Genomic DNA, 27,849 nt, shown 5'->3' with positions numbered 1-27,849 from the left:
TACAAATGCCATCTTTCTCACAAGGCCAGAGTAACAACAAGCACATTGTGAGCCAAGAAAATTAGGCAACAAAACAAGTTCTGCTCCAGCATCATTACAAAAAAAAAAAAAAAAAAAAAAAAAAAAAAATCTGCTGCGCTTAGAAAATACTGCTCAAGGAGCTAATCTGAGGGTGGTGTCAACACTTCCACACAAAAATGTAAGCATGTCATCCTTATCATAGCTTAGGAAGATGTTCTGACATCCTACTAACTTCCAAACTCGTAAATGTGACACTGAAGGAAGACAACAGGACTGTTGTTTCTCCCTTTAGCCAAATCCTTCTTTACCTTCTTTACCTTCTCTACTCTCCTTAGAGATACCTTCCTACCACAGCTTCCCCACTATAAAGTGTTGGAAAGTGATCATTTTTCTTCACGTTTTCTGCAAGAACCTGTCGCTTCAGTGTCACCACTGACAACCAGGGATCAACTTTCTGGCAGAGCTGGATACAGCAATGGTTATGGGATGAGCAACCCTCCATGCTCTGTAAATGGGCCCCCACAAACCAACACTAGCTGTGTGCTGATCCAGAAGAGGGAGCTTCTGCTCAAACAGAGTAGTTCCATGTCTTTGATGATTCTGAGAAGGGATTACCTGGTGCATTGTTTTTTTCCTCTGCCAACTTCAATGTGCACCATGCTGGAGTATTTTGGTTTATATTCTGGAAGCAAAAGTAGAATCAGAGGGTACAACAGCAGAGCAGCAGAAAACCAGTGTCACCTCTAGCAAATCAGTGCTTCACAGTCAGTACCTCTGATATGAATAGACTGATCACCTCTCCAAAATATTCCTAAAAATATAATTGTGGCATTTTAGCCCGATTTTCAAAACAAATGAGGATTACATCATCTTACTGTCTATCTCCTCCATCTTCCTATAATCTTCAAATGTATTGATCAGTTTCAACTAAAATTGACAGGAAATTGAAAGTGTCAAAAAAATAATTTATAGACATTTAGAAAACTCTTAGAGCACATAGCCAGAGAAAATCAATCTTCAACAGTTGCACTGCTGACAAGCCAACATGCCTCAGTGAATCACTGAACTACAGTGATTTGGGAGAGAAGGAGGAGAAATCATAGTCCAAATCACAAGCTTCATGTGAATTTCCTGGGCAACACCCAAGGCTCCATGATGGCAGAATATTAAAGTGAATTTTTTTAGAGGCAATTCTGAGCTATGCTGGGAACATGGCCTAAAACGAAGCAAAAATATGAAGGAGTACAAAGATGTCTTAAAACTGTTCCTATTATGTCCTTTCTTTACTTATTCTAAGCATCCTGACATAATGATATTTTTGATGCAGCTATTAAGCTTTTTCCAGTAATTTAAGAAATGAGTGAGTCTGCTGAAAGATGCTTGGAAGAATGAACCAAACAAAAATGAAAACACAGAGCTATCATTTGACCTGTTATGGCATCCTTTAGTACACAGCTCAAAACCCATCACCACCTCTCTACATTTACAGGCAAGCTTATGTTTTTCAGTGCATTTTTCAGTAGACAGGTCTGAATGTGCCATTCTAGCACTCTGAGGCTCCATTCATCTGATGAAAAATAACCAAGCAGCTGTTTTGAAGGATTGCTGATTTTCAGGGATAATACTGTTATTAATTTGTGTTACAGAATCAGCAATCATTTCATTAGAAAACAGAAGTTGTGGCAGATGTAAAACGGGTTAATTTAATTGCAAGTATTTCCATGAAACTCATTTAGCAAAGACTTAAAAAAACTTGCATGGAGAGTTCTTCATTGTTTCGGGGGGTTAAGATCCTATCTGTGATTTTTTTTTTTTTTTTTGCATGTCAAGAGGCCACAGCTTTGTGCATTATGTTTTTGACCACTGGCTTACTTTTTTGGTAATTTCCAAACAGAAATGCCATGCCTGGAGCGGAGTCTTCCATAATTTCTTTTTTTGTCTATTTATTTGTTTGTTTCCTCAGGTTCACAGAACCACCAGGAGCTTTAGCGACCCCCCCCCCCAGCCAACTCTGACTATTTGCAGGAGTCATCTCCCCGTGTGGAGTCATAGAACTAGTGAATCACAGAATGTTAAAGGCTTCCACAGAATGGACGGGATTTTAAAGGTCACCTAATCCAAATGCCCCCGCCATGGGCAGGGACGCCTTCAAGTAGAATACATTGTGTAAAGCCTTATCCAGACTGGCCTTGAACACTTTCAGGGATGGGGCATCTACAGCTCCTCATCACCCTCCCAGTAAAGAATTTCTTTCCAATCCACATCTCGCCTTCCCCTCTTTCAGGCTGGACCCCTCACCCTCCCCGCGGCTCCCGAGGAATGTCCCTCGGGGGGCGGTCCCGGGGCGGGGCCGCGGGAGCTGTTCGGGCGGCGGGTGCTGAGCGCGGCGCTCGGCCTGCTGCAGCCGGGCGGGGCCGGCCCTCCCCGCGCCGCGCTCGCTGCGGTGCCCCGGGGGAGCCGCTCCCGCCGCCGCCGCCGCCCGGGGCCATGGCGGCGCTGGTGCTGCTGCTGCTGGCGGCGCTGGGCGGGCGGGCCCTGCTGCCGGGCGGGCGCTGCGCGGCGCCGCTGGCCGACCTGCGCTCGCAGATCTCGGGCGTGGAGACGCTGCTGGAGGAGTTCCGCCGGCAGCTGCAGCAGGAGGAGCCGGGACCGCCGGCGACGGCGGGCGGCGGAGGGGGCGGCGGAGAGCGGTGCGGCGGCAGCGGCGGCTTCTCCGCCAGGCCCGACTCCATCATCCGCACCAAGGACTCCATCGCGGCCGGCGCCACCTTCCTGCGGGCGCCCGGCGCCGTGTCGGGCTGGCGGCAGTGCCTGGACGCCTGCTGCTCCGATCCGCGCTGCACGCTGGCCGTGGTGCAGGAGCCCGCCCGCCCGCGGGGCACGGCGGCCGAGCCGGGCTGCTACCTGTTCAACTGCACGCACCGCGGCCGCGCCGTCTGCCGCTTCGCCCCGCACCGCGGCTACAGCTCCTACAGCCGCCGCACCACGGGTAAGCGGCTTGCGCCGGCACAGGCGCCGGGAGATGGCGGCGCTCGGGCCCCGCGGGGGCGGCAGGGCCGCGGAGCCGCCGGCGGGGAGCGGGGAGCGGGCGCATCCGTGCGGCTGCCCCGGCGCCGGGAACCCCTCCCGGGCCCATTCCGGGTCGTGGGGTGTCGCCGGTGGGAGGATGGGGCGAGGAGAGCCGGGCTGCGCCCTGCCTTTCGGGCGTTCCCCGGGCCCGGAGAGGCGGTCCGGCCGTGCCCGAGGGAAGCTCACCAACGTGTGTAAATACCCGAAGGGGAGGGGGGTGCCAAGAGGATGCCTCCAGGCTCTTCTTGGTGGTGCCAGCAATAGGACAAGAGGCACAGTGGTGCAAAGGAAGTTCCAGCTGAACAAGAGGAAGGAGAGGTTGTGGAGTCTCCCTCGCTGGAGATACGCAAGATCCATCTGGACACAGTGCCATGTGCTGTGGGGCGACCCTGCTCGAGCAGGGAGCTCGGAGCAGATGATCCACTGTGATCCCTTCTGACCCGACTGATTCTGTGAGGGCTTTGGGTCTGTTCGGGCTCGGGGAAACCATCCCTCACCATCTCTGCCTGTGCAGAGCCCGTGGCGGGGCACTGTGCCAGCCAGCCGGTGGCTGGAGCCAGGCAGGGGCATGTGCGTGTTCACTGCCCCCACACTCCCTGGGGAACCAGAGACGTCCCAGCTCCCCAGGAACTGTGCATATGGGGCACCTTGGAAAGCATGAAGTGCTGGTCCCAGCTGTGCCATAACCTGGTGCATAGCCTGAGAGCAAGCACATGCCCTTCTTGGGGGTGCTGTCCAAACGTCATTGCCTAAGACAGCTTCTTACTTAAATCAGGATTTTTCATGCTTAAGGACTCGAGAGCTAGACTGAAGAAGACAAGGATACCTCTCCAGTAGTCCAGATGCAGCATGAACATTCTCCACAAGCACCTCTGGAAACTAGGCCACATCAAAGGCATCAGCTTGTTCCACTCTGAAGCATATTTAAGAACAATATAATCCAGAGCAAGCAGCTGTAGATGAAAACAAATCTGGATTTCTAAATTTGGAGTCTGTTTCCTAGCACCTGATTTGAAGAATTTATTTGCCTTCCCCCACCTCCTGTTGTTAAACAGTCTCAACTAATTTTGGCTTAATTTCATTATCTCTGTGGACAGCCCTTTCCCAAATGTCATCTGCATCTTACTCAGCGATAGATCTCATCTGCAGTAAATTAGTCACTGCATGCAACAGGAAGATGACCTGGTGCTGGTGTGGATGAAAACAGTGCCCAGATGTGCCTGCTGTTAATGCTGTCTTGGGAGGGGAGACCTCAGGTCCATTTAATCCTGCATGTTTCATGAGAATGTCAGTGGGAATCCCCTGGAAATACAAGGGAGCAGGGGCTCGATTTTTAGACACATTATCATGCCTAAATATTTTTTTGCAAAGTGCATTGACTGGTAAATTAGAGAGCTATAAGAAAAGATCTTATGGCAATAGAGATGAGGCAAGCTTAAGTTGCCAGAAAAACCCAAGGTGGGATTTTGACATTTTCAACAGGAGGAATATTAGTTCCATAGTATTATTTATGTAGCAGCTTTGGGGTAATTGTATTTCATAAGCCTCTATGCACATGCATGATAGAAGGCTTAAGATGAGATTTTGCATCAAAGTCACACAGAATTAGGCTTCATTTTCAGCTGCCTTCATTCTGTTAAAACCTGGAACTAATTTAGAGTGCAATTATGGCACAATATCAATAATATATTGTACAAATTATGCTCTATCTATTAGAAATCTTGAATTTCTTGAACTCCTTGAGTTCTTGAATTCTGGAGTTCTTAAATGCTTTGCCTTTTTGGCAGCTTTTCTGACTATAAAAACTGGACTTGCAAGGCAGTTTCAGTTCCTAGTCTGCAAATTGTTCTGTGTCCTGTTGGTTTTATTTGAAAGTCTGCCTTGTGGGTGATGGTGGTATTGGAAACAGAGGATTATGATTTCTTAATGCAATTACACTGGAGCTGAAGCAAAGCCACAAAGGAGAATGAACTTTTATCCAAGCATCTGTCAGATCTCACATAGATCAGGAGAGATAAAATTAAGATTGAATTATTTTGCTCTGATATTTTGTTATAATAATAATCCTGTTTATTGTATTGCTGAAACATCCAACGAGAGAGATTTTCTATGCCTTGTTTATTCCTGAAGACAGCATAGGACCCTTAACTAAAATTGAAGCAGATACAACTTTGCTTAACCAAATGTGCACTGATGAACACTTTCCTCTTTCAGGAAGTTGCACAGAGGTGAAACAATACCTTGACCAAGAATAAAAAGTGTTTTATATAAATATTCACTCAGCCTCCCCTCTCAAATAACTGACTTTCTCTTTTTTTTATTGAAGAAGAGGAATATGATGAGCCTCCACAGTGTAAGGCAGGCCAAGACATTGTGCTGCAGTCACCTGTGGACTGGGTGCTCTTGGATGGCCGAGAAAGTGCCGATGACCATGGAATTGTGCACTATGAGTGGACACTGCTGCAGGGTGACTCATCTGTTGAAATGCAGGTACATGTGCAGTCCCCCTTGTGGCCAGTTACTTCCAGATTGTTGTGTTCAAGCTTTAGATGTATTTAAATATCAAATACATTCAAATCTGCCTACCAGAAACCAAAACAACACAACACATTTATTTCACAGAAATGTAGAGCAGCCCTGGTTGGAAGGGACCTCAAAAGATCATCTGGTCCAACCATTTGTGGGACAGAGTCTCCATGAGATTACCTTTTCTGTCCAATCCCATCTTGAAGACCTCCAGTGAAGGAGGCTACACTGTGTCCCTGGGTAGTTCCAGTGATTACAGCCAGCAGCAAATGATAATACTCCCCTGTATTTGAGCTCTGCTTTTTTTGTACTCGCTGCACTTGTTTTTCAGCTTCTGTCATCCCAGTTGGAGACCCCTCAGTAATTCAGTTACTGAAAATAATAAGGGATTTTCACCAACAGTCTCTTGTCAGCACTTATGGAGAAGGTACAAAGAAACATGATGAAGACCTTATGAGATATTTATTTTCAGCTGCACTTTGGTTTCAAATTAAAATTACTCATGAAGAGAGGGATTCTTCATTTTAGTCTTCTTTGCTGAATGCTCTAGGATCAGCAGAAAAGAAACAAAAAATGTCTCAAGTCCACAGACTCTACTCATAGTCTGTTCACAGCCCACGACATCCAGGGCACACTGGGAGCTCCATCTAGAGCAGGAAGGATGTATAGAGGTGTGAGAGTGAACCAAAATTAAGCTTTAAAAATAGTTGCTAGATACCATCTACATAAAGGGATACTTTATTATCAAAGACTTGTTAATCTGACCCCTTGCAGCCTTATTTTCTTTAAAGAGCAATTGAATACTTTTTAAATTAATCTGTGATTTAGTAACATAGAGTAAGACAAAAATTAGAATTTAATAAAAACATTTGACGTTTGCATTTTTAATATCACTCAGAGCCACTTTAGAAAATAGGGAAAAGTCTTATATCCATTCAAACTTGTAAAATTCACATTATCCTTGGTGGCTTCTTTGTATTCGTTAACAGAAAATGAATTTGACACACATTTATGCTTAAATAAATACTTTTGCATTGTGTTCAAATGAGCAGGGATTTCTCTTACAGATATGTACCCTGGTGATTAGCCTTGATAATTTCAATTTTAGAGTTGAATTAATAACTGTGATTTTTTTTTCATGCATTATTCAGTTGATGTCTTTAGTGCTTTGGTTACTGCCCTGAAGTTACTGGATTTATGTCATTTATTCTTTGAGAATAATGTATGAATCCATAGCTACGAGGGAGAAGGGGAGTGTGTTTAAATAAGATAAAAGGCAGCTGTGGCATCACTCTTATGTAGCAAAGAATAAATAGAAGGCAGGGGAGGGGGAAGGGCTGCTATAAAGAGATCTTATTGTAGAAGGAAGCCATTTTTTTTTCTATTGTGACTGATTATTGCTTTTTTAGATAATTTGTTTCTCTGATTGCTGCTCCTAGTCTACACATCTCCTGGACTCCTAGGGACAGTAATGGGTCAGGGTTTTTTTTAAATTATGATTATCTATTTTGAGCCTAAGTTTCTGTGTAAGCAGATACAGGGCAGCATGAAGATAAAAAAGAAAGCACAGAGGTCACTGGAAGGAGTGGTGGCATATTCAGAAGTCATTGGCATTTCTCTGTCTCTGCACTGGGAAGAGACTTGGGCTGCATGGCTCATGAGTTTTAAATACCACATCTGCTCTCCCAGCAGTCACAGTGAACAACAGCAGGTGTTTTTTAGAGCATCTTAATTTCTTTTACACAGTAAAGAGTGAAATTCTAAGGGGTCATATGCTCCATCAGGAGGTACTCAACTGATCAGATAACTGAATCCATTCATGTAAATAGAAAAGAAAAGAAATTTCAGTTAGGAGATTTTCTCACTGAGAGAAAAAAATGTGTTTATCATGACACTCTTCAATAATGGAAGGTCTAGGACTCTTAGCACCATATTAATAAAAAAATCTTGTTCTCTTTCGGGCATGAAAATTTATTTCTGTGGATACATGTTATATTGTTTACAGTCTAACCTGATAAAGAGCAAAATGCCAATATTTTACTGCCTATTCTCTAAAATTACACTTCTAATTACTCAAAAATTGAGTTAAGTGTGTGTGGCCATTTGTTCTCTATTTGTGTGCTGAGATCCACAGCTCCAGTTAGATGAGTAGGTCATGAAAACACTACCTGAATGTTGTGGGTTTTTTTACAAATAGATGCAAAAAAATAACAAAAAAAAAAAAATCAAATGTCAAATGTCCTATGCTGAAATACATGCTTGAATAGGGCTGACCCAACTGCAGGAAGTGTTTAATCTGCATGATGAGCTCCTTATCCCTGGAAGGCCATGGATGGATCCATTGTACCAATATGTTTTCATACTGTGTGCCTTTCCTAGGTGCCACAGCCAGGAACACTGAAACTGTCCCACATTCAGGAAGGAGGGTACATTTTCCAGCTGACAGTGACAGACACTGCAGGTCAGCGGAGCTCTGACAACGTCTCTGTGACCATTCTGCCCATGGTTCATTCTGCAGCAGGTAAGGAATGACTGGACACCCAGGGTATGGTATTCAGAGCAGAGCAAGGGTCTTGATGAAGGTAAAAATGTTATTCTCCATTTCCAGCGTTTTATTTTGCCCTTGTTCATTACATAATGACATCTCTTTCAGCTTTGAATTGCTCTTTCATGGTGAGAAAAGAAGCAAGCATCACTTTCCTGTTAGAACAATATTGCTTTCAGGCACTAAGTGTTTGTCCTTGTATTGCTAATAAGCATGCAGTGTTGGAAGAGTGAAATATTGACACAGGTATCAGATGCATTGTAACAGTCAGATGGTGTGGGCAACATAACAGGGCTTGTGCTATAGGGAAAGCTCAGTTAAAATTACTTAATAGTATGTTTGAGGCAGACTAATAGTAATACTGACTTGCATCTGTAGTGTGAAAGTTAGCATGTTTTTTTTTGTTTTAATGCATTTAAGTTTTTCTGTCTAATGATTGTTATTGAAGCCTTATGCTACTGGGGAAGCTGAAACTGGAACTGACTCATTATTTTTAAACTCTGAGCTTCAGAAACATGTAAAAAGCATAAAAGGTAGAAAGTAAGTTAGATTTCAGTGGTTGTCAGTCCTGCTCTTAAATGTAATAACTTCTAATTACATTGTAATTAACAACTTGCTAGTGCAGATCTGCTGCTCTGGCACAAAGTAGAAGTTAAGTAGCATTATCACCATGTTCAGCAGAACCAGTGAAAATCTTACTCTGCACCAGCACAATATCTCTATATGGGAGGGTAGTCCCTGTGGCAATAAGCTGTTATTACAAAAAAAATCTGCTTTATAATGCCTGTGTTCCAGTAACAGATGATAGAATTATGTTCATTAATGTTTAATTCAGCTAAAGCAGCCAGAGGTCTGCTGGTTTGTTTATTTGCTGCTGTGGATATCTGGGGTATCTTTTATATGGAGCACATAGGGGATTTGCTGTCTTTTTTACTTTTCTAATTCCCCAGCTACATTAGCAATTCAAGTGCTACTGCTATAGCTAAACCAGTTCCTGATGCCTTAACACACACAAGGTCAGTGCTATTATTCATGCTGAAGTTCAGGAGATGTGTTTTCAGATTTTAGGGGTTTTAAACAGTTGTCTTAATTCCTGGCATCATTCCCTTAGTGTGGTGCAGCGTTTGGTACACAGCAGGATAACAACCAAAGGTTGTGACTCCCTTATGCAAATTAATTTGCTCTTATGACACTACTCAACCACTGAACTTGATAGTACTTTACAAAGTGATGAATTGCATGGCTGTTGGAAAGACAAAAGCACAGATGTAAACACTTGATCACTACAGAATCAGAATGGGTTTCAAAAACTATTTTGAGAATGCAAAATGGAACATTCAGGGATTCTCTCAATTTCCAGGGGAATCTAAATCTTAAAGCAGACAGCAGTCAGTTCTTTCTGGTGAGAGTAATTTGTGAGAACATGATCTAGTCCTGTTCTAATCTGTCCTGTACTGAAATCAGTGGATTGCTGATGTCAATAAACAATGAGCATTCTGTGAGTATTTTAATTAGGTTTCAGAAAATATGCAATGAAAGATCCCATATAGTCCAAATATGTGCATGGAAAACAACATATTGGTGTTGAGTGGATATACAGTAGGAATTACATGTTGGAGGGATGCAGTTACAGCCACAGAGATTTATTTTCAGGACTGTTCTGCATATTTTAAGCCTAGGAAGTTCTCCTTTCAGCTTAGGCCAGCAGAATTCAAAGCACTGTAAGGGTACTGCACAAGGTGAAAGGTGCAACACCTCCAGGTTGAGTATTCCTGTAATAAACAGATTGCCAGGCTAGTGATGAAAGTACCAGGAATTGCTTCTGTGTCAATATAATGTCACACAGCTGAGTCTGGACTTTCTGTCTTGTCCATGGTGCTTCTTCTTAACATAGCATGGTTTGCTTTTTCCTCTGTGCTGCAGATTTTAGTCACACAGTATTTACTACTGGGATTTCTCTTTTGGTAATTTGTGAATTGTTTCTCAACAGCCTGTGTTGGGGTTTGCTCTCGCTACCAGTTTCTCTGTGATGATGGCTGCTGCATTGACATCACATTTGCGTGTGATGGTGTGAGACAGTGTCCTGATGGATCAGACGAGACTTTCTGCCAGAATCGTAAGTGTGTCAGGCCACAGTGGCACAGTACTGTGGAAGCAACCACAGCCTCAATGACCAAAGGAGGACAATGCCACTTCTGTGGCCTCTCACCCTGTGAGCAAACAGTTTGCTCCCAGCCTTTCACTGGAATTAGCACATGGGAAGGTTTAATATCCACATACTCAGGTGCTCAGAAGTTTCTTCAAAGCACATTAAAACTGTCAAGGGTCCCTAAGTGACACGTTTTGTGTTCAGCAGTTCAAAGATCAGTTTTGCATTTTCATGATGCTTCAGGAAACAAGAACCACGGTCTCAGAGGTACCCTTCACAGTGCTGTTAGACACTTTGCAAGAATCTGAAACACTGTGGACACACAAGGAAACCAGTTGATTCATCATCATGCTGTTTATTTGTGTTAGTCATCCCTCAGCATGTGCCCATGCTGAGCTAAGTGAACAAAAACCATCAGAAGATGAATGGGCACAATGGCCAACCACTCTTTGAATATATTTTAGTTGCTGGATTTCACTGTAAGAGTCATGATTGCACTCTTGTGAGCAAGTGTTAGGTATCTGTGACTCACATTTCATATGTGTGAACCTGAGGAAGTTGTTTACTCTGCCTCAAGGCCCATCTTGAGCAGTCCTCCTTAAGAACACTTCCATTCCCTTCAACATTGTACAAAAAGTTTTGTTTCTGTTAACAGTCAGCTCAGGTCGGAAGACGGTGACACATGCAGCTCTTGGTACTGCCCAGCAAAAGACTGCAGGACTGACTGAAAACACAGAGGAAAACTCTGCAGAGAATACCCTGAAAGCCACTGCCAGAAATCAACCACTTCTCTCAGTGGATGCAGACATGTCTAACCAATCACTTTCTCAGGGACCAAAGAAACAAATCAGTGGATTTGTGCCAGGTAAGAATTGAATCAATTTCACTAAATCCTTCTCCTTAATGAAAGGAAGTGTCTTGCACCATAAATTTAATTTGTCTTTTTGTGCCTGGCTAAGAGGAAAAAATTACAAATGTTAATAAATACTAAAGCAACCTGTAATAATGAAGTTCTAAGTAGGTGTTGATTTATTATTGTCAAGTCTGTTTTTTACTAGGTGCAAAAAGTTAAAATGTGGGAATACTAGGGAAATAATAAAGTCTAAGGAACAAAATGTGCAGTGAACTAAATAAAAATTCTACCACAGATTCAGCAGTGTAGGCTGATGTATTAAGGCTCTTTAAATCTGTAGGGGAGTACTTCTGGAGAACATAATAAAGTACTGTTCAACTTGGGTGAGAGTAACTGCTTTTTCCTGGTGCTAAGTATTACTTTTTTTTTTTTTTTTTTTTTTTTTTCTTCCTGAATTAATATTTTTACTATTATGGGCATTTTTTTTCCCCCTAAACTTGTCTCCATGGCAGGAGAAGTCTTTCATCACTGTAGAAAAGTCTCAGGCTTTGGTAACAAGCCACCTCAGGTATCTGTGTACAGGTCCCCAGTACTGTTGTGCACAGTGGCTGCAAGCCTGTAGTGAGTCATTGGGTGATGTGACAGGCAGAGCCCCAACCCTGGCCTTGGTAAAGCTCCAGAAGCTGCAATGAAACTGATGTGTCTTTTAAGGTTCATGCTGATGAATTAAAATGATCTGAAATGGCAATTATATGAAAGCAAAAATGTATGCACAGAGGCTAAAATCAGTACAACCCCCCCACTTTTATTTATTCATGGCTTAGACTGATTCGTGTGCCCCAAGACACAGCTGTTTATAACCAGTTTTATTTTCCAGTTACAGCAGAGCAGTGCTCAGTGCCCTCTGCTGTCGACTCTGGAAAAGGGCACTGCCCTGGATGTTCCTTCAAGGTGCTGGTACTTCATCTGTGGAGTGCAGAAGGAATGAAAACTCTGCAGAGGGAACACACTGTGAGCACTCTGTAAAGGGAGTGAAAACAGTGTTCTCAAAAATTTGATGGCCTCAGTGAATGTGTGGGTACTGACAGCAAAATCCTGTCCCAAATATTTTCCCCTTTTCTGTCAGTATAGATGACCTCTAGATGACTCCTCACTGCTGACTAGAATTCTGAAGTCTGCTTCAAACCCTTCTCACTCACATAGTCTTGAGTGACACCTGATATGGGGCCACCCAAACTAAACATCAAACTTCCAAAGGGCTTTGCAGGCTCCAGTGGGAAGTCAGCTGCTGAGTAGGTCTCAAAAATCATTTGGCTTGTAAATCCAGGCATAAAATCAGAACTGAGGTCACTACCTTCAGCAACTGATAATCAAGGGTTATAGCTGGAAGTACTATTAAGAAGCATTTTTGCATAATCATTTTCTGTGTTTACCCATTGCACAGTAACTTACTTGCACCAGTTTTGCTCTAAAGATAGCCTTTTGCACAGCAGTACATAAGCAATGAAAAAGATTCTCAGAAAACTAAAGAAGTGTGATGGGGCTTTGGTGATTAGAGTACTACCAGTATTTGTTGTAATCTGATTTTCAAGAGGCAAGATTTCAAGCTGTTTTAAATCTTGTGGGTTTAATATTTTTCTTTTGACAGGGCTCAGTCAAAATTTAATTTTAGTTGCTTAACAATTTCCCTGTGGAATAGAAGGATCCAATCTTTACTGATGCAGGAGCCCAATACTTCTAACCAGAAAAAAGCAGCAAACAGCTCAGCAAGGTTTAACATCCAGTTAGGTTTAATTCCAGTTAGGGTGCATGGGGTGGGATGAAGAGGTGCTAGGTACATGGGTCCAAAGGACAGCTGCCAAAAACTGCTCTGCCAAAGCCTGCTCTGAGCTGCTGTCTTCTGCAGACACTGAGACTGTAAGAGTCCCATGCTGTGCATTAATGATTCACACAGGTGCAGGGAGGCTCAAGTCCTGTCCCACTGGGAAGTACCACAGACTTTATGAAGAGACAGGCATCTAACCTATTCCTTAAAATTCACTCAGATCCATGAATTAGACTTCCCTCTATCTCAGGCAGGTTACAGACCAAATCTTAACAATTATGTTGTACAGAAATAGGAAGGACAGAAGGGCTGGAGCAGCTCCATGAAGCTCATCTGGAAATGTGTCCAGGAGGGTAATAATGCTAGATGCATTTTTGAGGAGGGGTAAGCAACACTGAGCAGAAATCATACCAGCAGCCTCAAAAGTTCAGCAATTCTACTGGCAGAAATCCTGTTCTGGGAGGGATTGTCTCTTGCTGCTGGTGCCAAGGTAGAACCTCTGCCTCCAGATCACTGTAAATGTATTTGTTGGACCAAGGCAATCATGTTCTTGTTGGCCTGGAGCAAACATCCAAGCTTCTTATATACTATTTTGCATTAATTTTGAAAATAAGCTTTAGTGGTTTTAATGTCACTATGGTGAAAAGCTGTCTACTTAAGATATGTATTAGGGGATATGGCTTTGCAGTGGCAGCACAGGTTCTGGCTTTTCACTTCCAAGTGCTCCATTCAGGGCCACGTTTTTCTTAATTCTCAGCTGATAGTTTCAGATCATCATGGAAATACAATCCAGGAAAGAAAATGTGATGTTCTTAAAGCAGTGACTGCAAGGCAGAGTAAGTGAGTGAGTGAGTGGAGACAGCATGTGACACATTCCAGCTGGCTGCTAGACTCAGTGCTTGATACTGAAGTTTTCAGTTGATTTTTAAAGAAGAGAAGTTTTTCCCAAGACATTGTAGGACTGGGGAGTTTCTTTGTTTTCTTTTTTACATTTGTTTTTTTGTAAGTGGTGGCTAAAGTACCAGTAAAGGTCTGTCCCTTCTGCTACTTACCTCTCCATAAACAGCTTTCTCAATCTCTGAGAATTCAATGAAGATGTCTAATAAAGGAATTTCCTTATCAAGTACAACCTTATTTATCTTTTCTCCAAAGGAGCTGGGTTAAGTTGTCATGTTTTGGACTTTGAGATAGTTCCTGGCAGCAGATACATGAGCTTTTCACCTATGAGGGTGATACTGGGGGAACTTTTTTCCAGAATCCATTTTCTTTTCGAAGTTTCACTGTTCCAAATTTCCTTTAACCTTCCTTACAGTGGCGCTTCATGTTTAGCACTGACTTGATACAACCTTTTTAAGGACTTACACTGAAGTCTGAAAATATGCAAGTCCAAGTTAAGGACTGTTTAAAACTTCTGCCTAACAGGGGATCTATTCACAGTAAAGAGAAAGAAACTGCAACCAACCAAAACAAAACCCAGGAATCACTGATTGTTTACAAAGGGTAAATCTTGTTCTGCACTCCCACCTTTTCAATGGGATTCCCCTACAGCAGGGCAAGTCCAAGCAACAGACTCATGGTCTACTTTTGCCCCAGCTGAAAGGCCAAACATTTTCTTTCAGAGTCAGGAGTGGGTGGAGGAAGAAGCATTTGTTGCTAATAAAAGAGTCCTTTCTCTCTCTGCAGACATGTCTCCATGGTAGTAAAGTCACCCAGACTGCATCTCCTGCAAAGGCCAGCACAGCATTTCTGCATGGGTGCCTCCAAATAGCCCCAGTGTCCTTCTCCAGGGAAGTTCTTAAGCCCAGCTGCATATTCTGGCAGTCCTGAACTTGCAGATGAATATAGAGAACACTCAGTAGCAGCACAGCACTCTGGAGTGAGCAGTGAGCTGGTTTCTAAGCAGCAGCGGCCAGTAGCAAACAGGGTCATGCAGATGGGTTGAATTCACGAGCAGCCTGAAGAACTGCAGTCTCCAGCACAGCCTACCCAAGTGTATAAATCACCATAACAGCTTTGCATTCCCCTGGCACAGGGTCTCTGCCTCTGCCAGGCTGCCCGTGCAGTGCTGTTCAGGGCTGGGATTACAGCATTTGACTGAGTGCCCAAGCCTTAGTCATGTTTTTACTGCGGAGGCACCCGCAGCAGTAGCCGTAACCTAGATCTGTAATTTAGGGTAATTGGAAAGGGCTGTAAATGGCAATTTCCTCAGAATAGACCAGAAAATCAAGAGAAAGTGAAAAGCAAATTAAACCCATGTAAAATGCTTTATGCCAGGCATCTACACTTCTTTGGGGAAATTGCTCTTTGTGTTGTAGAGATAACAGATAAGATATTGAACAGCATTGACTCTGACAGTCATGTAAGAACAGCCTCAAGCTTTATAATAAACCTAATTCATTTGTTGAAATTATTCTATTCTTCTACCCTTCCAAAAATTTCCCACTAAACTTCTCTCCATATTTGCCAAAATCCTTTACAAGCAGTTGAATTAAATATTCCCTTTACTTAAATGGCAGGGAAACAAATTTCTAAAACAGGCATTTAGATGCAGGCTGGAGCAGCTCTTAAAAAGAGCTGATGTCTTTTGGGTATTTCCAAAATAAAGACAAATACTCATTTAGTTTAATTCAGAAAGAACAGAAGCAGAAAACAGCTGCTGGATTTGCATTTACTCTTAGGACTTTTCCAAGCCAGCTTTACATGCCAGGACAATGTTAGGAGCCCAATGAGGAGAGGGCCATGGCTTGTTTTTACAGCATTCCCTGTGGATGAAATTAGTGTTTATGCACCCCCAGCCAGAATGACAGAGCAATAAAGCTGCAGCCTGGGAGGCTGTGCTCTGCCTTGGGGTGGGGACATTAGCATGGACTTTCATGACAGGACCAATGAAATAATTTAAGCTTTAATTAGCAGTTGTGTGCATTTGCTGCTGCCTCTGCCAGGGACACCTTCTGCAGCACTTCAGAGCTGCTGGTGGTGAGTGGGACTTACACACAGTGCACGTTCCAAGCTAATTAACTTAAACACTTCCTTAGCACCCACCACTATATGTCATTCCAATAACAACATTTCACATTCATATTCTACAGATAGTGTAGTATAGTGTCTTTCTGCTAGCTCTGTCACAGTTCTGAAGGCTGCCAGCAAATTCATCACAGCACAAAGTTCCCTTGCTTTTGGTTGAGATGCACTGTGGTTTGGGATGTAAAGTTGAATTTAAATTTTAGCTTTAGTTTCACATTATTTCAAAAATTCAGGTTAGACAGTCAAAGTCAGAAGTTCTTAAACTGTTCTTTTGTTTGTTTTTTTTCCCTAAGTTTAAGCACTTCACATTATTTAATACTAGTGTCCTGTGGGTAAGACTTCCTGAGTCACTGAACTGCAGTATTCATTTATCGTGCTTGATTTTGTGCAGATAACAGTTCCTCAGGGAAAAGAACAGATGAAAAAAATGGGGATGGCATAATGATGCCAAAGAGAGATCAGCTTGGAGGTGGTCGCCCAGTCCCAGAAACAGGTAAGACCAACCATGTGAATTAATTTTGAATTCCATCAGTTTTTCAGTCAGGTGCTATAGATACAGATAAAGTGGCCAAGAATTGAATATCTTAGTTACATATTCTGAACTGTCCCTAACATGACTGCATGGTTTAGTTTTGTAGTATGAGTTGTTCTAATTACTAACATCTAAGTGATAGACTAGCTGTATTAAAAAAAAAAATCAGTTTTTCTTTACCAGTGTCTCACTGCATTAAATAAAATGTAATAATTTTTCTTAACCTCATTGTAGGTGCTGTGTTACCCTTAGCCTTAGGCTTGGCAATCACTGCTTTGCTGCTGCTTATGGTTGCTTGCAGACTGCGCTTAGTGAAACAGAAGCTCAAAAAAGCTCGACCCATTACATCTGAAGAGTCTGATTACCTCATCAATGGGATGTATCTCTAAAAACTGGATTTGGGTCAGTTGTTTTCTCCCCTTTCTTCTGTGTCCATGAATCTCTGCCTCTATAAAAGGACCAAAATCCTTAGTTTATTTTCAAGTGTAGAAGAAGCCTATGAGATGGAAGAACATACTCTTCCCCTTCGTTGATAATATAAAAAGTGGGTCGATGTCCTTGCTCAGAAAATAGGAAACGTTCAGGTTCAGAGAGTAGCTCCAGTGCAGAAGACACTACAAGGTGGAGAGACCTCAAACTGGGTGTGGGGTGCCCTTGGGCTCCCTACAGCAGTTGGGCTCTCAGGCAGGGCTGAGTGCACCCCAGGCCCGGGCACTGGAGCAGCCAAGCCTCCACAGCCCAGCTGTGCTGGCCAAGGTGTGGGGGGGAGCCTGTGCCACCTTGCTCTTCTCAGTGCTGACACCACTATGGGGACTGGGATGCTCCAGCCAACATGTTCCTTCACCATCCAGCAGAGACCACTTGTGTGCTTTCTACCTGATGCACTGGGAGTAGTTTCATTAAAGAATGTGTCTTGCTTTGTTAATTAAAAGCAATTGCTATCCAAGCACCTCCTTTTGCAAAGAAAATTGGGATTTAAGGAAGAGAGCCTCTTATTTTCACTCAGTTTAAACCTCTGTGCTGCTACAAGACAGCCATGCTTATTAAATGCTGAAATGAAAAAATACAGCTTCTCAGCAGATGAGCTTGAACTTCCCAGTGCTCAGCAGCAGTTGTGCACTGCTGCCTAAAGAAGCTGTGGATGCCCCATTGCTGGCAGTGTTCAAGCCCAGGCTGCACGAGGGCTGGAGCTAAATGATCTTTAAGGTCCTTTCCAACCCAAATCTGTCTCTGATTCCATGTACAATCTCAGAGCCATGTCTCTCCCTGGAGCTCAGGGCTTGTTCAGCCTTTCCCACATCCAGCCCACCACCCTCCTGCAGCATGAGAATGCAGCACACAGCAGTTTTTATCCAAGATGCTGGAGTGTAGGATTCCTGCTGGTTATCCCATAGCTCCCTGCAAAGCTTGAAAGCTTCGGTGATCTGCCCTCACCCCAGAAAAATTCTCATAGAGTTAGAGCAAGTAATTGATATGTGTGAGTGAACTGCAGATGTGTTACCAGTAAAATGTGTACAGTACATGTTATATATACATATATATATATACACACACACTGTGCTGTCTGTCTTGTTTGGCTGTCCAAGGATGTCACATTCCTCATGGGTCTCAATAAAACCAGAGTCAAATGAGGCATGCATTGTTTTGTATGTCGTCTTTTGTACTTCAGTAACTTTGGGTCAGCAAGAATATTGCCATGGTATACAAATAGTTCTTCAAGTAATTTGTTCTTGATTTCTTTATGTAAAATAGCTCTAATAAACCGATTCTATTCTTATATTTATTGCATTGTCTTTCGTTTCCATTGCCAGCTAAATTTTATGCTACAAGACTGCATCGTGAGAGGATATAGAAGTACATTTTTCCTTTCTGTGAAACAGCCTTATAAGAAGCTGGAATGTGTATGGTGGGGGGAGTTGTTGAGATACTTGTTTCAGGTAGACAGAGAAGGAGAAGGCATCTACTGTGTGACCTCTCTCGAGCAGTGCTTGAGCTGAGCAGGACAGCAATCATAGAGCTGGCTGTGCCAGTCAGTCAGGGAATCTGGTTACCAGTGCTCCTTGCTCTTGCCTCATGAAGCAAAGTCTGGTTGTTTGTACTTCGGTGTTACAGTGGGTCCAGGAGACCATCTGCTGATGCTGCCCATTTCCAGTTTGGGAGTACAGGTTCTCTTCCATCCCAGCCCCCTGCAGACAAGGCAAATAGTGCAAGACTCAAAGGACCACATTTTAAATATAGCCTTCTAGGGAAAACTCGCTGCCCATTTGGTTTATTTTCCATCATTGAAATTTGCATTGTTTTAATTAAATACTTAAATGTCCTTCACCACTTTACCAAAGGAGCAAGAAAAGTGCCCTTTTCTCTCTATGCCCACTATGCTCCTATCACCAAAACCCACTACACAGCCAGCAGCAGAACTAAAAGTCTGGTTTTGTTCTGCTGGGCAGAACAGTAGCAAAACCTGGCACAAAGCACCAGCCAGCCAGTACAGCCGTGGTGCAAGAGGCTGCTCAGCCTTCCAGTCACTTTACCCAACAGCAGGCCTTGTTTCTGTGCTGCTGCTAGTGGAATAAACCTTCAGGATTTGGATATGACAGCTGAGAATGAACACCTCCAAGCAGAGAGCAGCAGACAGCAAGCACAGTGTAGCAGTCTGGGTGGTGATGCTTTAGAGTCGCCACATTCTTCCCAGATACTCTTCTTTCTGGGAGGGAGATGGTGACAGTTCCTGCCCCGCAGGCCACCAGCTTGAGGCCTGTTACTTCCTAAGTTGTCTTCCTAAGTTTTCACCTTACCAGAGAGCCTGGGGGCATTGTCAGCTGGATGGAAAGCAAGACAAAGTTAGCAAAGTAACAGATTGGCTTGGCAGCTCCTGCAATTAACACACACACTGGTCTCAATACCATGTGTTTGCATTTAATAGCTTTCATGTTATTTGATTTTAAATAAGTCATACTGAACTGCTGAGCACACCTGGGGGTAGCAGGAAATACTGTCAACAAGCTCAGGATGCTTTTCCCTTCTCCCCAGGCAGCTCCCAGCCACTGCCTCCTGCTGACACTTCTGTAGCCCCTTCTCAGCCACTCCCAAAGTTGGGGCTCTCCCTTTGATGTAAAAGGAGTGCTCAGAGCAGGCAGTGCTTCTAGCCCATCTTCATGGCTGCCTTGCTAAAACTGCATTCATGGCTTCTCATGCAGACCCCAGAGCTGGGGAGTTTTACAGAGTCACACATCACAGAATATTCTGAGTTGAAAGGGACCTGTGATGTTTATCCTGTAGCAGAAGTGAAACACTCTGTGTGAAAGTTGTCACTATTTGAAGTCTATCAGATTTGTTTTTCCTGTCCTAAACACTGAAATGTTTGTCTATCCACATATCTGTGAATATGTTCAGTCCCCCTATTCTTACCAGCATCTTAGGTAATGAGAGAATATTGACCACCCTGACTGCATAGCCCTGTGGATGTTGCCCATCTGTGTATTAGGAAGAAGTCATTAAAATTTGTCACTGTATTTTAATGTTGATCAAGATTCATATTTCACTTACACTGTTTTTTAAAACTGTTTTGCCCTTCAGGCAGCTTAAGGGTACAAATTACTTCAGAGTTTGTTGCATATTTAGAATTAAGGGTTTTTTTATTTCCATAATATGGGCTACTTGCTACTTGCAGGGGATTCTAGCCTGTAATCTCACTGTAATCATTCCATAGCACTGCAGGATAATAGCAGAGGCAGTTCCAAGAGCACATTTGCAAAACAAAAAGGCTCAAATAGGTCAGTGTGATGCTCCATTTGCTTTTCAAATCCTAGATAAAGCGTAAGAGTTTCAATCCCAAACTGCACAGAGCCAGTCAGAGGCAGGAACCAATAGCAACACAAACACGCCACCCCAAAACAAAGGGAGAGCCTTTCTAGTAAGCCCTAACAGAATCCACAGTCATGCATCACTGAGGTCTGCCTGGCTGTTTTCATGTGCATCAGGAATTGGGATTTTTCAGTTTCTAACAGCAAAAGCTAAAAGAGTAAGAGCAAAGGGAAGAAAAGCTAGAGAAGATTCAGAGAGCACTAATGGACATAAAGACTAGACAGGCAATAAATGCAGAGTAATTAATATGAAAAAGAGCCATGACACAATTGGTCTGAGCTGAGTGACACGGAGACATGCTGTAAACAATGAATATTTAAAGGGGAAAAAATGTGTAAGAGTAACTATATTTTTCAAGTAATAGTTACTTCAAACAACTGAAAAAGTGAGCTGCACTCTGCACTGGAGCCCTGAAACACAAAGAGAAATCTAGGGCAAATGGATCAGCTCACTTCAGAAACAAGTTTTTAAATACACCTGCTGAAATTTTAATTTTTGCAGTTATAAGGCTCCTGGCTGACAGTTACAAACCACTCATACATCAATGAAAAGTGCATTTTGAGCAAGCCAGCAGAAACCAGACAAGGCAGAAAGGTTCAGTGAACGACTGAGAGTCGCCATTTCCTTGGCCAACAGAAATGTATAATCCTGTTCTTAAGAAGGCAGAGCTAGACATTTTAACATAGTTCTTAAAACCACCAGATCCTAATGCATTAAAGAGATGCATTTAAGATTTTTACACTCAAACCAAATGACCACACAGAGATAGAGAGAGCAGGGAATTTGGATGGGTGCAGGACTGTACAGGACTTGAAAGCAGGCAGCCCATTTTCCTAACCAGAGACCTTCCTGAGAGTCCTCCTTGTCCATAAGGCACCTGCAATAAAAGTTACTGATTTATCTCAGATGCCATTTCTCCATTATAGGTGAAAAAGAATTTAGCAGAACATAATAAACAAGAAACATGGCCTGTTCATAGTACAAACACATAAAATGCAAAAATAAGCCCAAACATGGCTGAAAAAAAAGGACTTCAGCTTCTCAGAAACATTAGGGAATCTTTTCAAGAGTATTTACCAGTTCAGTTGCTCAGAAGCATTTGAAGAAAATGGCGGGGCTACAAAGAAACCTTGGGGATCAAAGTGAGTTCTCAACAGTTCTCCATGAAAATAGTCTGTTATTGCTAAAAAGGTTTTGCTAAAAGGCACAGGGTTGTCTCAACTTCTAAGTTTGGTATGATGAGACACAAAGTCAGTTATTTTAATTTCTCCTTCCTGAAGCTTTCAGGCAATTCTCAATGGGCAGCTGGATCTCCTCCATACATATTTCAGTGACAGCTATGTTCACTTAATTCATAATTTAAAGAAATACAATTTTAGTTTCCGAGCACATCCTGCTGAGCATCTCACTAACACCCTGCCAAGAGCATGAGAAAATAGTGACAGCCTTTCATAGGAAAGTTCAGAGTGTATCAGCTGCATCATGAAATTGTGCTGTGTAAAAAGCTACTACCTGGAACAGAAAGCAGCCCTGTATTTCAAGGATGAAGTGTGGGAGGTAAATAGGCCAGGTAGAGGGAAGTTCACATCACCTCTGCCAGCACAAGGCCAAGTTTTAGTCCAATCTTATTTCCTCAGACCTGGCTGAGGCATGGAACTCCAAACTTTGCCAGCTGGCATGGTGGGGGTCTGAGCACACAAGTGTTATTTACAGCAAAGGCAAAGTGGGGTTATGATACCCTTAAGAGTGTCTGTGCACCTATAACAACTGGTCTGCAGTTCACACCCTTTCACAGTTAAAAGCAAAAGGACGAAACTCAAATAGACCCAACAAAGGCAAGATGTATGAACCCGCAAAACCAACTTAAACCCCATGCTTGAAGCCATCAATTGTATACCACAGTACTTAAAGTCTAATTTACCCTTCCCAATCTATGAAGTCTGAACATCTTGAAATGCAAAAGACCAATTTCAGAGCTCATAATCTCCTGCATCCCCTGTGCCATCTTTGAGGCAACACTTCCCCTCTGAATTTTTTTGTTTGGTTTTGCACAATGTACTTGTGTGACCTCACCATCTGCCTTTTTTCTGAACCAGGATCACTCCTCATTCATTTCAGCAGAATACCTGTTAAACATTGCTTGGGACAGGGATCAAGGCTCCATAAAGGTAACTATCCATCTTTTGAACTGCATCCTAATGTGTTTAAAATCAGCTAAATGGAATTAAAGTTACAAATCATGAGCGTAGTTTGCATTACTCATCTTTTGTACCATGTCTAAGTTCAGAAGGAATTGTCTCATGTCCTCCTCCTATGAGCTGCATTTAAATCAAAAGCAGCACAACCTAAGGCACGTTAATGAGTAGAAGGAAGAAAACACTGCTACTGTGAGAATGGTTTAACACCCTTCCTGGCAGGAAGGAGAGTACAATTCAGAATTTTCCTCTGAGTATTCTACTTTACTTCTTTGTGCTGATGTGTTAATTCCACATTCCCTCCACACTCAAAAATCCTGGAGCTTGTCACCCTGTCACAAAAACACTGCCCATGTGGAGAGAACTGCTGCCAGCTGGAAGCTCCAGAGCCTACCAGGCAGAGCCCCTGGCTCCAGGCATTATTGCCTGTTTCAAACTCGATGACTATGAAACATTTCAGGAATCATCCAGGTGGCTTCATCAGCAGTGCTGGTGCACACACACTGTGTGCTGGTTTCCCTCCAGAAAAAGTTCACATTACAGGCTCTGTGGCCTCAAGCCAGCTGACAGTCTGAATGGAAAAAATGCATAGGTCATTCCTGCTACATAAACAGAAAGCACCCATACAGTCACATCAAACTCCTCTGTAGAGAACCCACAACTCTTGGCGAGTTTTCAAGATACAGGTATTGGCATTCCAAGTCTTCTACTGTCTGGATCCCAGAAACAACCAGATAAGCAACTCAGAGTTCGGCCAATCCATTATCCCAAGATGTTCTGGCTTAGAGGTGATAGTAACAGCCCAGTGAAACATGACTGCATCTCTTAGAAAGAGATAAAACTTTAATGCTTTCAAGTGGCAAATCACTCTGGTAGCTGAATTCAGCTATGGATGGCAGACAGAACTTTGGACAGAGCCTGTTCACCAAAACACAGAGATGTGACCCAAGATAAATTCCAAACAGCTACCAAAACCCCCACTTACGTTCCAGGCAGTATTAACAGGCTTTGTAACTGCTGCAATACATTAACTGGCTGGAAATGGACACACAGTTCTGGTCAGTTAGCAAACCAGTATATTTGTACACGTTTTCTTTTGGATATGTGAAATCCTGTTGATGGTTAAAAAACAACAAAACCAACCACAAAATCAGACAGACACCTAGATACAGCTTCCTCTCATTTTGTTTTATTTGGCAAAGTTGCAACTCAGACAGTTCACACAGCATTTATTCAAGCTCTTCAAGTCTTCTGCATTTCAACTTGTCCTTGTCTCCGAGTTTTTACTTCAGAACCATTGCTCCATCATGGAGGAGTTTCCATTTTTGACTTTTAAATGCTACTCCTGGATACTCCTTTCTGTCCGAGTACCTTGACTATCATCAACCCCTTCAGTGGCATGGGTGCACTATTCCCACCAGCCTTGGTCCCTGAAGCCTTACACCTCCTGAAGTGGTTCTCCCCCAGGAAGCTGTCATTGGGTCTCAGCTTCAACACCACTTCCAAGTCAGGCTAGCTTATTACAGTGTCCAGAGACAGGAATTTGGATACAGTTGAGCTCATATCTTTCATTTAACTGATTAAATTAGTGACAAGATGTAAATAAAGCTGAACTCAAACTGAAAGATACAGCGACCGAAAGGTTGAACGTTAGCATGCATCAGTTAAGAGATTTCACTTCAACACCAAGAACTAGAGTCACAGTTGGTTGTGGGTTAGTACAAATTTGTCAGACGCAAGTGGATTTTTCTGGATTGTATTTTCTAGAATACGCGCTATATTAATTTCTTTATAAGATTAATCTTGTGCATGTGCTCCCAGGCTGCAGTCAGATCAGGAGGTGGTACATTAACTTACAAACATCCAAATAAATTAATTCATATACTATTTTTTACAGAGGAACAAAATGGGGCTGGCCCTCAAAAGGCAGGTTATTTAAAATGTTCCTTTCCCATATGCAGAGGCCTTTGAATTTTAACCTTTATGCTTCCAGGGATTAATCCTATCACAAAATTATTGCTCTTCCACCATAAAAAGGTGTTCTGGGTTTTTCTCCAGTGATCACTGTGGGTTGCTTTATTCTATAATCCTTCCTATCATTAAAAAAAAATGATAATACACTGTTTACTTTAATTCCTGGTTGCTCAAATTTGAGCAAGATGACTGAAGACACACTTCCCTCCTTTCCCAAAGCAGCCCACCTTACTGTACTGCTTCGCAATTTGCTCTTGACATGGTACAGTACCAAAACAGAAAACTTAGAAAAAAAGGTTTATAGCCTTCCAACTATTCTTCTATATGAAAACTGAACAAGTCCATCTATCTGTACTTAGGAGTCCAGGATTCTTTCTCCATGTATGATGCATTCCTTTTACACCAATTCAGAATTTCCTTTCTAAAAAGCCAGAATTTTTCCTGGGTGCCCACAGTTGTAAAAATATGAATGTTAATACAGCAAATGGCTTTGCCAAAAGCAACTTTCTTTTAGAACCAAAGGGGGTTTTGGTTTTTAATAAAGAACCTAGCAATTAATATCTCAGACTGCCTACCTACCCATCCTAATCTTCCACACAAGCACAAAATCCCCCTTTCGCTTTTTTTTGGCAAAGCAGCATTGCATAAATTGTTCAGTGATTGGAACACACCTCACCTCACATTTATGGAGTTAGATCCATGTGTATCACACCAGCACTGAGCTATAAACCACAACAGAATTTCAAGATTAAATCAATCAAGTTTAGAAGGAAAGGGAAAACCGTGTCTGTTATGTCCAGCTTGAACAGCAATGCTTGCTAAGAGCAACCACCTACCTCTGATGTCTTGAAATTTAATATATACAAATGCCTGGTTTTAAGGTAAAAAAGCAGCTGATTGTATCTACTACATGCTGGTCTATGACACCATGTCAAAAGCTTTGAAAGGAAGTTCATCTCCTTTTAGTAGCATCTAGCAGACGTTGGAACACAGAAAACCCGGTATTACCTACGCAGTGTCGTAAGGTGCACAGAAGCAGTTTTACCAAGGGACACAGGAGCCGAGAGAAGTGAGTGTTCAAGTTCCCCCATCAAAATCAGAGTTCACAAGCTGTAGGTCTTTATCTGCAGTTTCGCAGAAATTCACTTTGAACAGATGAAAGTGAAATAAAGGCATGTTAAATAAAACAGTGCCCACATAAAACTTTCCAACATTTCTTTATCAGGTTTGCCTTGAGCATCTAAAAAAATAAAACAAACACCACGCTTTTCCATGCTGATAACAACAGTATAACAAAGTCCAAAACAAGCTGCAATGCTGTTGGTTTTCAAAAAGCTTTTAGAACTGGAGATGAGCAGTCCACTGTAACACTATGTTTGGGTCAAGATGATGTAGCTTTTACAATTCATCCCTGTAGAAAGAAAACACATGCAGTTATGTTTCTTCTCACCTTTGAAATTCTATTTGAAAAGTTTTTATATTGAATCAGGTTACATTTAAGTGCTCACACACACCAGCAAAACTTCAGAAATCTCTTCAAGCATTTGAGAAAAAAAAACAAACACCAAAGAAAAGGCAACAGCAATCCCATATCATCTCATGCTATTATGTGACTTATTGTGATATATTGATCCCTCTATTTTACATTTAGTGGATCACTTGCTTTAAGGAAACCTCACACACTGCACAGCTAGTAACACAGCTACCATGCCAATTCTGCTGCACCCTGGCAAGCAACCGAGCCAGCTTACTAGACAGAGTATTGGCAAAACCCATCCTCTGTAGCTGCCAGAAAGGCAAGTTTAGCTTCAGCTGCAGTCTCTCAAGAAAGAGGGAACACAGTCTTGCATCCCAGTCATGCAGTTTGTACTGCTTGGTTTATTTATTTTTCAGATTAACTCGACTAGCTCCTGAAGGAGCTATGATAAATCAGGAGTAGGTTATGGAAAGGCTGAGGGCAAGGCAGTGTGTGTGTGTGCGTGTGTGTGTGTGTGGGTGTGTGTGTGTGAGCTAAAAGGGGATCTAGTTAGGAGAAAGGATGCATCAAGAATTCTCTCTAAATCACTGAAAGGAATCTAGAAAATGCACAGGTTTGTTTCTGGAGGACATTTAAAACACCTTGAAACAAGAAACTCTTACAACCTGTATTCCAACCATAAAGTTATCATACAGGTGATAGTTTAAATATTTCTAAAGCATTAATTTTAATGCCAAATGCCCATGAAATCTGAAAGCTGTGCACTGTGCCACTCTGAGCACTGGAAAACTCAAAGTGTTTTGCCTCTTTTTCTTTCCACAAGTGATCTATAAATTCAGAATGAGTTTGGTGCAATTTTCTTTTAGTAGGTGCATCAGCCTCATTAGCCAAAGCAGTGTCTGAATTACATAAAAACCTCAGTAGTGTGATTGCTGGCTCAATACACAGTAGTATTTCCAGCTATCATGCAAACTAGTGCACAAAAATATAGTTCTACATGCACACATACAAAACCTTTAAGTTATAAAGACATTATTATGCTCCAGGAATCATATAGCATGGAATGACAGCATGCAAAACATTTTAAAAGCAACTGAAAAGGCTGCAGAAACTAGTGCTTAAATGACTAGTTCTCTATATAATGTAGTTGGGATGCAAACCTTGTGATTTGTAAGTGATAAATATTTGCATTCTTTGCACTTTGCACTGCCTCCTAATAGTAAGGTACTAATCACACAGTTTTCAGCACTGCAGTAGTTACAGACAGCAGAAAAGAGCAGAAGGTGGAAGAGCACATCTTGCCAGGGATAAAGAAAAATCTGTTTTTAGCTAAAGGTTTGGAAGTTATCCATATTTGCCTATCTCACAGAATGGGTATTTGTTTACTTTAAACAGATAAAAAGAAATGAACATCTGACACCCAGTTTAAAATACAGTGCCAGTGAATTCAGGACAAGTGCTTCATTCATCCCTAACACTTCCAGGAGCTGCATCATCAGTTCATTTTACAACTTCAAGAACTGTATGTAAGTAATGACTACTGCTATTGCTGGCTTGTCTCATATGCCTAATTGTGGGTGTGATTTTTATCCTGATTCCTACCACACACTCACAGTTTTACAAAACCCTTGTCTTTTACTGTGACAAGCAATTCTTAATCCTTCAAAGCCAAGGTAGAGCCTCAAGAAACTGCAAGCCTAAGAAAAACTCTGTACTTACTTCAAAACTATTAAAACCCAATTATTTCACCCAGCTGCAGATGTTAGCAAGGCTTTCACGTAATCTTGCTAATGCA

At 42.3% G+C, this 27,849-nt stretch overlaps 2 protein-coding genes across 5 annotated transcripts in view; one reads left to right on the top strand and one right to left on the bottom strand.

The window, feature by feature from the left end:
- The first annotated feature begins 2,418 nt into the window (after nt 1-2,418).
- Nucleotides 2,419-18,321, top strand: LRP11 (LDL receptor related protein 11). Of its 2 annotated transcripts, none has more exons than XM_079297886.1 (7): nt 2,419-3,010; nt 5,420-5,580; nt 7,996-8,137; nt 10,152-10,277; nt 10,966-11,175; nt 16,404-16,505; nt 16,779-18,321. In XM_079297886.1, the coding sequence occupies exons 1-7, from the start codon at nt 2,509-2,511 to the stop codon at nt 16,931-16,933; spliced, it is 1,398 nt and encodes a 465-aa protein (XP_079154012.1). In that variant the 5' UTR covers nt 2,419-2,508; the 3' UTR covers nt 16,934-18,321. The 2 variants fall into 2 exon arrangements, with proteins under 2 accessions (XP_079154012.1, XP_079154011.1); XM_079297885.1 differs by having other exon boundaries at nt 2,420-3,010; nt 5,417-5,580.
- A 7,456-nt stretch (nt 18,322-25,777) lies between these two features.
- PCMT1 (protein-L-isoaspartate (D-aspartate) O-methyltransferase) overlaps nt 25,778-27,849 on the bottom strand; it is a 34,263-nt gene continuing 32,191 nt past the window's right edge. For all 3 annotated transcript variants that reach the window (XM_079297882.1, XM_079297883.1, XM_079297884.1), the window contains one exon: nt 25,778-25,988. In XM_079297882.1, coding sequence (XP_079154008.1) covers nt 25,976-25,988 — 13 coding nt within the window. In that variant the 3' untranslated portion in view covers nt 25,778-25,975. The remainder of the gene's footprint in view (nt 25,989-27,849) is intronic.

This window comes from Erithacus rubecula, assembly GCF_903797595.1.
Source record: "Erithacus rubecula genome assembly, chromosome: 2".
NCBI lineage: Eukaryota > Metazoa > Chordata > Aves > Passeriformes > Muscicapidae > Erithacus > Erithacus rubecula.
This window is presented reverse-complemented; position numbering and strand designations above follow the sequence as displayed.